The sequence below is a fragment of the Carassius auratus genome, chromosome 45 (assembly GCF_003368295.1).
Source record: "Carassius auratus strain Wakin chromosome 45, ASM336829v1, whole genome shotgun sequence".
NCBI lineage: Eukaryota > Metazoa > Chordata > Actinopteri > Cypriniformes > Cyprinidae > Carassius > Carassius auratus.
In genome coordinates this window covers 12057185-12070840 of record NC_039287.1, presented here as the reverse complement: position 1 = coordinate 12070840, position 13656 = coordinate 12057185, and the positions used below count along the sequence as shown (strand labels likewise).

General features: G+C 37.0%; 1 protein-coding gene across 5 annotated transcripts in view; it reads left to right on the top strand.

Annotated features, from left to right (window-relative positions):
* LOC113063293 (disabled homolog 1-like) overlaps window positions 1-13656 on the top strand; it is a 167044-nt gene that overhangs the window by 109242 nt on the left and 44146 nt on the right. For all 5 annotated transcript variants that reach the window (XM_026233570.1, XM_026233574.1, XM_026233572.1 and 2 more), the window contains exon 4: window positions 2402-2500. In XM_026233570.1, coding sequence (XP_026089355.1) covers window positions 2402-2500 — 99 coding nt within the window. The remainder of the gene's footprint in view (window positions 1-2401; window positions 2501-13656) is intronic.

Here is a 13656-nt window from a genome sequence, read left to right as displayed (position 1 = left end):
AACCAATTTAATAAACGGTTTTAAATTATGTGTATTGTAAATGGTTCACAGCCTTGACTTCCTGCTCATCTTGAAATCAGCATTTACTTGTTTATTATAAATGCATGTATCACCTGCTTTTGTTATTTGTGTGCTTATGTGTAATTTAGAAATTGTAAATGAATGGTTCCAATTGAATCAATTTTGAATCAAATATTGAGTTGTTTGCTCGTGTGCCAGCGAAAGCGTCAAAAACACTATAAAATGTATTACCATCTGCAATAAGAGCCGCTGCAACTTCATCCCATGCTTTTTCCTTCTCCTGCAAGTCTTTATAAAGTACATTGTGTGGATCATAAAGAACTGGATATTTCTCAACTTCCACGATGAGACGAGTGTCGTCCATTATTGTCTTTCCAGGTGCACTCTGAAGACCACTGCCTGTGACACCACGTGCTGTTGTTTATGATTGTCAGCACGACATCCGTTCTTCTGCCAATATATAGTCCTAGTTAAAAGAATACGACAACTACTAATAATAAATAAATCTCCAAGGCTAAACTAGCAATATAAATTATTTAAAGTTGTTTTTGTATTTCGGCAAAATGTCTATTTTTGGATAGAACTGTAAGTACTTTAACAGATTTTGTAAAAAAAAGAAAAAGAAAAAAAACAATATATGAAAAAAAATATAATAAAAAATTGAAAAATATGTGGTTTAAAATATCATAATTTTTAATGTAATTTGCTAAGAACACAGTAGATATCATTAATGCAAATTTTGGGCAAAATTCGTTTAAGTACATGTGTATTTTGGCCATGATCATGATCATTTTGGCCATGGTCACTTTATCTTCTATACATATTTTTTTATAATAATTTCCTTTTCGTAACATACTCTAGTTCTTGTTAAAACACCCTAGATGTGCTTTATTTGTGCAGTTAGAGCACTTTTTGTGTGAAATCATATTTATTTTGTCTATCAAAGGTGTACTTTCACTTTAACTGAGCGTCAGCAGAGCAGCAAAAATAGACCCAGCGCCGAAACGATCGCGGCACTGCTGCTTCTGCTCTGCTTCTGCTACGCTCTGCCGCGCAGCCTCTGCGTGCGGTGTGAACGCTCTCATCTGTTAACATAGGCGCCGAAAAAAATACGCGCTGCTTCTGCTCTGCTGCAGCTTGCGGTGTGAACCCGGCCTTTAATAATGGTACTTTTTTGTATTTTATTCAATTGCTGTTGACAAAATATTACATTTGCAAGTGCCTTTTCCTGGATCATTATAAGCCTTTCAAAATGCTCCCTCTGGTACATTGTAAGAAATTATCAAAATTTTATTGGCAAAACTATAAAAATGCTACTTTAAAAGCCTGTTAATTAGTTAATGATTATGTCCCTTGCTATATGCACTGTCTTTCAGTGTTTTTTTTTTTTTTGTCTGGAGCGAGGAGAAGATTTTTTTTGAAAGTTGGAGTGTCGTGGTTTTCACTCCCACTGAGAGCGTTGCATTACTGCTCCATCACAAGAACAATTAATGCCAACAGTTCATAATATAACTACATTTTTATCAAGAATTCACACTTTAAACATCATTAGATAGCTTGACAGATACATCGATCACTCAAATCAGAAAGAAGGTGAAGGTTGACAGCGATGGACGAGTGTGGGAGGTTATATCTCAAGCATGTTTGTTTGTAGCAACTGGGTACTCAATATTAATTGGGTGAATTCACATTTTAAATAGTTTATTGCACAGGTAATTAATCTCTGCTCTACACTAATGTGCACAACACACAAGCTTGAACATAGAAAATTCAGGCTTTTTCCTCTGATATCTGGAATAATTTATATATAATATTATATATAAATATCATTTTATTATGTTCATTATGGAGGTGCATTAGGTGAGGAGGGGATATAGGAGACACCTACATGCAACTACTGATGTAAAATGAGTAAAGTCAGCCATTTTTCTTCAGTTTCATCCAAACTGTCGAGATGCATGGTGGTGTTGTGAACGGATGAACAGCATTTTGTATGTTTGGTGTTTTCCCATGTACAGTATTTTCTGTAAACACTTCAATCTATCATCTGTATGTGGTTCTTTGGGGAAGAGTTGTTTGAAAGAACCAAGGACGTATCAAATACATTTCCAGGTGGGGATGGTTTGATATGTCTAATCAGATCAGCAGAATAGTGTAATTACAGCTTCTACCTGTATAGTGTCGGTTTTCCCCAGTTACTCCAAACCAGCAAATACTGTATCAGAACCTCCGACAACAGAGAGAAAATGAATCCATTTCTTTACATAATAGCGAAGCTAATTCTCCCCAAGGATTGCTGCAAGTAGCGAATGCTGTCGTTCCGTTCTGCTCTGTTTTATCTTCATTTCTTCTCTTCTCGTGTTTCTGTTTTCGCCTGCAGGGAATCGCAGCCTCTGCGCGGTCTAAAGGAGAACACAAACAGAAAGTTTTTCTCACCGTGTCCTTCGGAGGGATCAAGATCTTCGATGAGAAGTCAGGGGTGAGTCGGGGTAGTGCTTGAGAGTCGGGGGTGGGCGGGGGGAATTGTGTCCTGTCACTACCCATGATCCTTTGAAGCAAGTGTCTGAGCTACAAATACAAGTCTTCAGATGCCTAACCTGGTTTCTGTTTGTTTTATCTACAAAAAGGACATTTTGTGTTTTTCATTACTTTGGAGATATGTTGTAGCTAATATCTAGTTTACTTTTTTTTTCATTTTCCTTTTATCAGTAAATTGATGAACGCCAATGTGCTATAAAGCAGTCAGCATTAGTGAAAACCTCAGTGGGAGAGGTAATTGCAACAACAAACACAGGGGGAGCTGAGATGTCCAATTCAAAGATGATTCTTAAGAAATTGTTTTTATTTTTAAGAGTCATCAAAATGATTATTAAAACTTTAAAGTTATCGAACGCAAAATTCTCAGTGAATTACTTTAGTTTATTAACCTGTTAATTGTCACCCCGTCCCGTATACGGGACGCCTACGTTGACTATAGGCTACTATATTACAATCAAGTCTAATCTAATCTTGACAAACTATATATCGTTGGAAAGGTCTAAGACTCCCAAATATATATTTTACCAATATTTTTTGTTAAAAATTATGTAGGAAAAGTAATAGATTAATTTATGACAAGAGTGCACCCTCAGAAATCTACATTACAAAAGGAGTTTTGAACTTTGTTTAAAAAAAAGACTTCCTGGTTGCCTTTTTCTCTATCACATTTTAGAAATCATCAGAAGTGATATATTATGGAAGCATATGGGTAGCATTATTCAATTTGGGATGTAATATGCAAAATGCCAATGCAATATGTAAAATGGCAATGCATTTCTGTATTTACATTTACATTTTCCAATACATCTGTGCAACGTTTGGTGCAAAATGAAAATGAAAATTAAATTACATAATTTTCATTTGCCATTTACTACACCAGTTTTAATATGTAAAATGAATATTAATTTTAACGCTTTATAAGTTGCAAAATTAAAATGAAAATGTATTACAGAAATGATTAGATATGTCTAACATGTTAAAGCAAAAACTGTGGCAAAATGATCATTTAAATGCTATTTTTCTTAATTGCATTAACACTCACACGTCTCACAGTCAAGACACTTACGATTGCATTTTCATTCGGTGTCCCGCAATGAATGTGGCAAAACTCAATGTGCACATTGAAAATGCATTCCGAGCCGATCACGTGTCCCCGCCCTCGCGCCACGTCAATCATTGTGTGAACAAGGCGGGGCTTACAGAAGGTCAGAGACTCAAATCTCAAGAAGAGGATTCAATCAAGTGAGACAACATGGACAAGACAGTTGGTCCGTGTATGTTTTGATCATTTCGGTTTATGGCTTCAATATTTCATTCGGACTTGTGGGCGGAGCTGAAACGCTGCTTTCATCTGATTGGTCGAATCGGATCGGTTTTCATCTGACAGCCTTCAGCTGAAATGTCTGAAACTACACTCACTGTTAATTAGCATAATATTTGAATCAGATGTAGCTGGGCACATAATTCGTGCTGCTGAGACCTGCAAATTATTTCTAGGTTGTAGTATTGTATGAATATTGTCCCACTGATAAAAAAAACAGTGCAAATAGTTCTGTCTCTTTGGATAACAGTAAAGTGGAAATAAATATAGTTAAATTTATTAAATAAAATTAAATAGGATTTTTTGGGAAGGAAAGTCTGGCCAGTTATACAAGCAACACGAGTCGGACGAGTCTAAAGATATGAGCTGAATTGGGTGAAACATTAAAGTTCTAGTCTGTGTCAATTACTCTCATTATAAATAATAATAATAATGTTAACTGTATTTTTTGGTATAAGTTGCATCAGTCCAAAAATACGTCATGACGAGGAAAAAAACCACATATAAGTCGCACTGGACTATATGTCACATTTATTCAAGACAAAGAGAAAACATTACCGTCTACAGCCGCGAGAGGGCGCTCTGGGGTAGGCTACAGGAGCACTGAGCAGCATGGAGCTAATTTTACTATTTTTATTTAGAAATGTAACTATATTCATTTTTACAATTATTTATTAATGTCACACACACACATACCTAGTGCCTTATGACTTAAAAGATGAGAGTGGTAAATTTTACAGACATGGAACTGTTCAGTCTATTATTGATTTTAATTTCCACTTCACTGTTATCCAAAGGGACAGAACTATTTGCACTGTATTTATCAGTGGGACAATATTCATACAATACTACAACCTAGAAATAATTTGCAGGTCTCAGCAGCACGAATTTGCCCAGCTACATCTGATTCAAATATTATGCTAATTAACAGTGAGCGTAGTTTCAGACATTTCAGTGCTTCACTCGCACTGACTCTTATTCTGCCTGAAAGAATGAGAAGACCGAGCTGAAGGCTGTCAGATGAAAACCGATCCGATTCGACCAATCAGATGAAAGCAGCGTTTAAGCTCCGCCCACAAATCCGAATGAAATATTGAAGCCATAAACCGAAATGATCAAAACATACACGGACCAACTGTCTTGTCCATGTTGTCTCACTTGATTGAATCCTCTTCTTGAGACTTGAGTCTCTGACCTTCTGTAAGCCCCGCCTTGTTCACACAATGATTGACGTGGCGCGAGGGCGGGGACACGTGATCGGCTCGGAATGCATTTTCAATGTGCACATTGAATTTTGCTACATTCATTGCGGGACACCGAATGAAAATGCAATCGTAAGTGTCTTGACTGTGAGTGTTAATGCAATTAAGAAAAATAGCATTTAAATGATCATTTTGCCACAGTTTTTGCTTTAACATGTTAGACATATCTAATCATTTCTGTAATACATTTTCATTTTAATTTTGCAACTTATAAAGCGTTAAAATTAATATTCATTTTACATTTTAAAACTGGTGTAGTAAATGGCAAATGAAAATTATGTAATTTAATTTTCATTTTCATTTTGCACCAAACGTTGCACAAATGTATTGGAAAATGTAAATGTAAATACAGAAATGCATTGCCATTTTACATATTGCATTGTCATTTTGCATATTACATCCCAAATTGAATAATGCTACCCATATGCTTCCATAATATATCACTTGAAAACATAAAATCTCAAAATTCATCCTTTAAAACCCATTTTAAAATCAGACATTGCATTACCATGTAAATGGCACATCAAAATCATGCTACAAAATGTTTTCAGTCATGAATTATAAAAATGTAGGTTTGTATCATGCACATTCAAGTCTATCTTCAAAAACATGAGTGACAGTTAACAGGTTAAACTTTTATTAGGCAGTTTACTGACTGATTTTTCATATCACAATGTGTAATTAAAAATGCATATTCATAATAAGACATGGTATACTCAAATGTATAAAAAAATATATTTGTTGGTTATTGTTTAGGGTAAGAGGTACAATTTGAAGTTTGAATCTGTTTTAAAGGAAAGTTTGTTTGGGAGTAAACTGGGAGTAATGCTGAAATATGTGTTTTTTAATATATTTATATGGCAAAAAAATACATGTAGGATTACTAGAGTGACAGCATCAGTATGAAATATAGTAATTTATACTACAATAAACCAGTGTTGAAAAATGTATTTCCTTATTGCACCACAGCATCTGTCTGTGAGCAGATGAAATGTGTGCAGGCCTTCACATTTCTGTTTTCACAGAAATAATTGCCAATTATTTCACAGACATAACAAAGTGGAATTTACGATTTTGTTTGTGGACAGTTAGTGTATAGGCTAGAGCTCTTCAAGAGGTCCTCATCTTCTAGGCCTCAAAAGTTTGGGTCGATGGCAAAAGATGGTTTCTGTGTGTTAGTGTGCGGTTGCTGTAAGCTGGCTCTAGTCTGCTCTGCGTCGGGTGGGGGTGAGGCCATCCTTTGGGAGAGGTAAGCCTGTGTTAATGATGCGTTTTAAAGAGAGGCGCGCTCTTCGGGGAAATCAGAGAAGCCTAATTGAACAGACTTCTTAGAATAGAATGACCGTAGCTTTACAAGACCCATCTGCAGGGCCTTACGCCATCTTGATGGAGAGTAAATGGCAATATCAGCTAGTGAATCACACCTGAGCTAGTTGTAAACGGAGAGAATAATGCTTATTTAGGAAGTATCGCACAGGATCACGTACAACAAAGTGCTGGAAAGTTTGAAAGAGGAGCTCACTTTGTGGCATTTATTGAAATCTCTTTCTTGTTGTGATATGCCACTGAGCACTTTTGGTTTGAAACCAGTTTGGACATTATAAAAAATACAAATAAAAAGATGAAGCACATCTACAGGGTGCTTTTTGTCAGTGGCATCATTAGTTCCACACTGATTTAAAGTGTTTTTATTCACAGCAATTCACAGAGGTGTGAATAGGATAATTTATCATTTAAATTCAGCTTTAATTATTTGTGATTGATGATGTTGTCATGTAATTTATTTATTTATTTATTTATTTTTATTCAACATTTTTCATTTCAGTTGGTATAAACGTCATTTCAGATGGTATGATTTTTTATTCTACTTGAGACATTTGGCGCTTCAAGGACCAGTTTTGCATCATGCTGCATCCACAACAATAGGTGTCAGTATGAAGTTCACTGTTGTACCAGTTAGTGAAAGAGACAAAAAAAAGAGCACTTTACATTTTTCTTTACATCAAAGGAAATCAGAAGTGAATTTAACATATATATTTATCAAGGTGTAGAATCATATGAGAATTAAGCTTAGAAAAAGTGATTTTATTCTACGTAAGGTGGGTTACCCCTTCATGATGGCCTCCATATTGCGGCAGCCATGTTGAGATCACATGATAGAATTACACAAGTCTCTACACAAACAGATTAACTTACCTCAAACTCTTAAATTTATATTGTTGTATGCCGGTCAACTGCATTAACATTGTATCTGTCTGTGTGTATATGTGCACTACACTCACTGTCACCCCAATATTTAAATTATACTGCTGTTTGTCTAGCTCTGAAACTTATTGCAGCAATGTGTATCAGATTATCATTTCAATTGTGAAATTTTACAAATATACAGTATATACATTTGTTACCAGCCACTAAACTGAATTTAATTTTGGTAGCTTAAATGTGCTCTTAGATAGTCAAGTAATTTTGCTGCATTTTAAAATTTTCAGCATTTTACTAATGGACTTGAACAACATTAACCCGCCCTCTACAAACACTAAAAATAAATGAATAAATGGTTATCATTTATTCATCCTCTTGTCGTTCCAAACACATACGCATTTCATTTTTCTGCAGAACAAAAAGGATATTTTGAATAATGTTTGTAACTAGGTTCGCTGTGATAGTCTGTGTTGATGGTGTTAATTTGTGCCATGTTTGCATCACTTGCCCACCACACACCATCATAGTAATAAAAAATAATTTTGTTTAGTTAAAGAACAGACGCTACTATTAAAAACTGATCGCCGTTGCTCAATGCAGAATTCCGAATGACAGTCGCATCAACAGATTATGACAATTTAAATTTTTGAGTGAGCTATCCCTCATTTTTACTTCTTACTCTTATGTTTCATTTGAACCCTGAGTCTGAGCCATTGCAATGAGCCGGATTGATGCTCTGTCCACGCTATTACTGAGTCCTATAGAGTTTGCAGTGGTTCTCATAGGGTTTAGAGATGTTATAGAGTAATAGAGAGTGGTGTGTGTGTGTGTGTGAGAGAGAGAGAGAGAGAGAGAGAGAGAGAGAGAGTACTGCACACTGGGTTGTTGATCATGTTGATGGCTTATAAGGTAAGATGACTGGACCATGTCACAGTGGCTGTGCTGGAAGTCATTAGACTTTAGATGTGCTGTCTGCTGCTTCAGACAAAGCTATATTTCATATCCTTACCTCTTTCATTTTCTCTCTTTCTTTCTTTAGCTCATTTCATTCCACTTACAGTGAACATAAGTTACCTTTCATGTCTTCTTTTTTTTTCCCTGGCAAAGCTGAATTTTCAGCATTGTGCGAATAAAAGTTTGGATGCCATTAGAGCAATTTAACAAGTCAACCTAACCTCCAAATAAAACAACAACAAAATCATGGATAATTGAAGTGCGATGGGGTGTGAAAGACTTCAAAAATACAAATTTAGTTTTTTTTTTTATCACACAAAATTTATCTCATTTAAAGAAGGCATATAATAGGGTCCAAATGTCTGAGACTACCAGTGGACAATGCTTCGGTTTCGCATTTTCTCAAATCATTTTTTATTCAAGTTTTCATTCACTTATCTATGGAGCAACACACCAATGTTAATTTTGACAAGGATTTTTGATTTAGTCTTATTCTTTATCTTGAGACGAAATTGCTTAATAGTCACATTTATAGTCATATGAGTCTCATATAGTTTTAGTCAACGAAAAAGTCATTGCATTTTTGTCAACTTTTTGTCATTACTTTTAGCCATTACTTGAATCATGTAAATTTGAATCAAGGATTGAATGTGGAAAAACTTGAATAAATTATGACAATTTTATTTTTTGTATATATATAACTATAATTTTTATAAGTTGCTCTATTTTTACTACTTTTAAAGGGATAGTTCACCCAAAAAATAAAAATATATATATATAATTTATTTTTGAAAAAGAAGCAGAATAAGACAAATACGAAAGAGATACAAATTAAACCATATTTTCAGATACAGTAGGTTTACTTAAAATATTTAACATCTTTTGTTGGTTAATATTATAATGACACGGATAGGTAGGAATGTTTTCCCTTTAAGACGGAAGGCATGCAATACTGAAACACGATCAGTTTTCACCCACCTGTTCACGTTCACTGAATCCATAAACTTTATTTCCGTGAGATATTGTACATGAAAGACATTTTTACTTCTGTGTGTCTATTTTAGCACTAAGAACAGATCACGCGCTGTATATGATAACTGAAGAAGTGGAGCGTGCGCGAGCGAGAGGACTTCTATCAGCATGATTCTGCCTATCCCGCCTTCACTAATTCTAAGTTAATGCTACAAAATCGCTAGTTCGCGTTTTGGTGTCTATCCATCCACTGCAATCCAATGATAGGGACGCACATTTTTAAGAACAAGATCGTAGCCTATAGGATGTATTTTGAATGTCCGGTAGTCCTAAAATAACATTACAGTCCCATCTTGTCTTGTTAACGAAGATGCGGCGTATATTTCATCATAGTTTTTAATCATCAGATACAGTGGTGTAACTTTGCTTTGGCCAGTTTTTTATTTATTAACCTAATTTACTTGGGAACTCGGTTTAGAGTTGGAAAAACGTAATTTTCATGTTTTCAAAATTGCATTGATGTACCGTACCAGGGGCTGCACCAGAGAATTTTGTGCGGAGATGCTAGATCGTTGACCGGGGTAGCTGGGCAATTGAGGGCACCAGACTCATTCTTCACACTGGTCGCTCTTTTGCTAACAACTTTCTCAGGGTTTTTTTTGCTCAGCATGCTATTAATCCAGCGATTCTCAATTCCAGTCCTCGCACCCCCAAGCTCTGAATATTTTGTATGTCTCTCTTTGTTAACACACCTGATTCAGTTGATCAGCTTGTTAGATGTGAGCTCCATGCATGAATCGTGTTCCCATTGACATGGTCCCTACACAGTGTTCATTGCTCCCTACTCACTGAGCAGGGGAAATCTGTTGAAGTTTACCTCACTCTGGAACATTCTTTCACAGATTTGTGCTGTGCAACATCTTCACACATGGACAAGTGTGACATCATATAGCTCTGTAAATAAATACAATTTAAATCCACGTCTCGCACACTTCAGTGCACCTTCAATGGATCATATATATTCGCTTCGAACTGGAATCATGGCGGAATATCATGTGATGTCCATTCGCTGGGCATTTACATTCAAATAGAACACACGTCTGAAGCCATAAAAGAAACATACACTGAACAAAATTATAAATGCAACACTTTTGTTTTTGCCCCCATTTTTCATGAGCTGAACTCAAAGATCTAAGTCTCTTTCTATGTACACAAAAAGTCTATTTCTCTCAAATATTGTTCACAAATCTGTCTATATCTGTGTTGGTGAGCACTTCTCCTTTGCTGAGATAATCCATCTTCACAGGTGTGGCGTATCAAAATGCGGATTAGACAGCATGATTATTGCACAGGTGTGCCTTAGGCTGGCCACAATAAAAGGCCACTCTAAAATGTGCAGTTTTACTGTATTGGGGGTCCGGGGTGGGGTCCGAAACTAGTCAGTATCTGGTGTGACCACCATTTGCCTCATGCAGTGCAACACATCTCCTTTGCATAGAGTTGATCAGGTTGTTGGTTGTGGCATGTGGAATGTTGGTCTACTCCTCTTAAATGGCTGTGTGAAGTTGCTGGATATTGGCAGGAACTGGAACATGCTGCCGTACACGCATCCCAAACATGCTCAATGGGTGACATGTCTGGTGAGTATGCTGGCAATGCAAGAACTGTGATGTTTTCAGCTTCCAGGAATTGTGTACAGATCTTTGCAACATGAGACATGCATCATCATCCTGCAACATGAGGTGATGGTATGATATAATATACCTAATTAATGTGTCCTCCCTTGTGTCTTCTCTTTTTGTCTTTTTATCTTTTAGTCTTACCTCAGTTATCAGTTTTGTCCATCTATTACTTGTTGCCATTTACTATTCCAGATGGCATTTGGTGCACCTTAGAACTGAAGTCTGAGACTGTATTGTGCAACAGAATATTTTACTTTAAAGACAAAGGATGACAAGCAAACAAGAGAAAGAAAAATGGAGATGGTTAAAGAAAGTGAGACAGAAAGCACCGGACAGCCTCATTAAGATTCAGCAGCTTTCCTCACTGTCCTCTTTGTGTGGTTGTTCCAGCTTCATCTAACCCCCCCTCACTCTTTTCCTCTTTGGCATTGGCTCTCCCCTCCAGGCTCTCCTCTGATGAAGAGGAGCTGCTTCCTGATTTCATTATGGTGACTCAGTGGACGGCCGTGTGTGGTATTGTGACTCAGCTAATCGTATTGTTGTCCTGCTGTCTGAAGGCCTGCCAAGACCCGCCACTTGTATTATTAACTCTCCCACAAAGAGGGAGACCAGAGCGGAAGCAGAAAACTGGGAGGCCTCCAGCCCACTGCCATCTCCAAACTACCCCTTAGTTAGGACTACGGGCCTCTTTACATCAGGAAAGCCTATAATACCTAAAGAAAGCTATTCATTAGCATTCCCATTCATCTCAGTGACAGTTGCTCGGCTCAGTTTCAAAACCAAGTGAGCTATATTGCTATCTTTTGCCTACATGAGCAGCCACCTTCAGAGGAAGTGTCCTGACTGAAATGGAAATTCATAAGTGATTGATTTGGTATGCTCTACTTAGCACACGACTCCATACATTGGATTTTATTGGCTACATTCAAAACATACTATAGTAGGTGAAAATCAGCTGAAAAGAGTTGAATGTTGAAACACACAGTATTCATAAAACAGTAAGCAAAACAAAACTGAATGATTTAATACTTCCGACAAGATTCTTAAGTAAGTGGACACTTTACTACCCCATGAGGCCAAGAGAGAGAATTTGTGAATGGCTGTAAAGCAACAAAACTGATGCTGATAGGTCACGTGACAAAGACATGATGAATGTGGAATTTCCGGATTACATTCATATTATATTGAACATACTTTTTTTTTTTAATGGCGAATAGACAGAAAAGTGATTTTCAAGAGCGACTCCAGCCTCTCGTATCTAATGTGCCTAAGATATCCTATTTAATTTCCAGATTCAGTGTTCATATATAGTTTCACAAGTCACAAATAGTATGCAGGGAGAGTCATCTTTGATTCTGTGCCACTCATTTGCATGGAAATGAGGTCTGACCCATCCAATAGAGTAGTCTAATGCATGCAAAAGCAGCTGTTGATGTAAATGACTATATCTGTTCCACTTACTCTAATGTCATTAGACGGAATGAGTGAACTTGAGTGTTTGGTCTAAAGGAGAAAGGAGGAGTGGAGTGAGGGCTAATAAAATGAGCTAGAGTAAGTGTTCCCTATAAAAAAATAATAAAAAGTAGGGCCGTGAATTGAATGCATTCATTTGGTGTGAAAATAAATTTAAAAAGTTATCTTATTCTTTAATGTATGAGTATATCCCAGCAATGTTGATATATGTAATTAAATGTGTTCAGTTCAAGTGGCATGTAAACTGACCCTCTCTTCCTCTTTACTAGAAATAGCACGAAATAAAAAAGAATGAACATCAAAAGATATATTTCACTAAGAGGAGTCCCATATCTCCTGCTGGTACAGTGCAGTTAGTTGGCACTAATAGCATGAGATAAAATTATTAATTTGCATGGCATTTCAAGTCCGTTTTGAGCTGTCAAGAGTTATTAGTCTCTGCACCCTGTGTCTCGCTCTCCCTTTTTCCTGCCCATATACTTTTTTTCTTTTTCCCAGAGGCACATATGGGCGGCTCATCTCTGAAGCCCCTTTCCAATCCTGCTCTCTGAGGAGTCATTTTGGCTGCCCACCCGCTAGCTCGTCCACCCTTGATCGAGTGTGTGTAGGTGTGTGTGTGTTGGCACCGGTGGCATTTTTGATTAAACTCAGTTCTTTCCTTACTAATTACCCCTCCCTCAGGCAGTTGCTGTATAGTTGTGTACTTTCTCTCTCTCGTTCTCTCTAATCAAAGACCTGGAACACTCATCATTGCTATAGCAGCTGCTAATTAGTGGATACCTGGCACTGTGGCAACAGCAGGTTGGGGGGGGGGTGAGGGGGGGGCAAGACAGGGCTGGTTGATGGGAATAATGACACCGTGTCTCCTTGTCTACCTCCCACACTGAGATGATTAAATACGGACACACACTCCACCGCCAAGTGTGTGTTTTAATATAATGATTGGAGTCCTACGCGGTGATATGGAACATGTAGGATACATTTAATCACACCCTTTCGTGATGTGCTTGAGGCAGGTCCATTTATCTGCTATAGGAAGGTCGAGTCAATACTAAAATAAGAGCAATATAATTGTCTCTATAGTACTAGTGTAAAGTACTAACTCAATTGATACCCACCTGCTGTGCCTTGTACTTGTGCCTTTTCAGTAGTGTTTTCAGTGGTACTGTTATCGAGTACTTGTATCTTGACAACTCTAGTCTGCAGTTATGTGTGAGTACTATATAGCAGC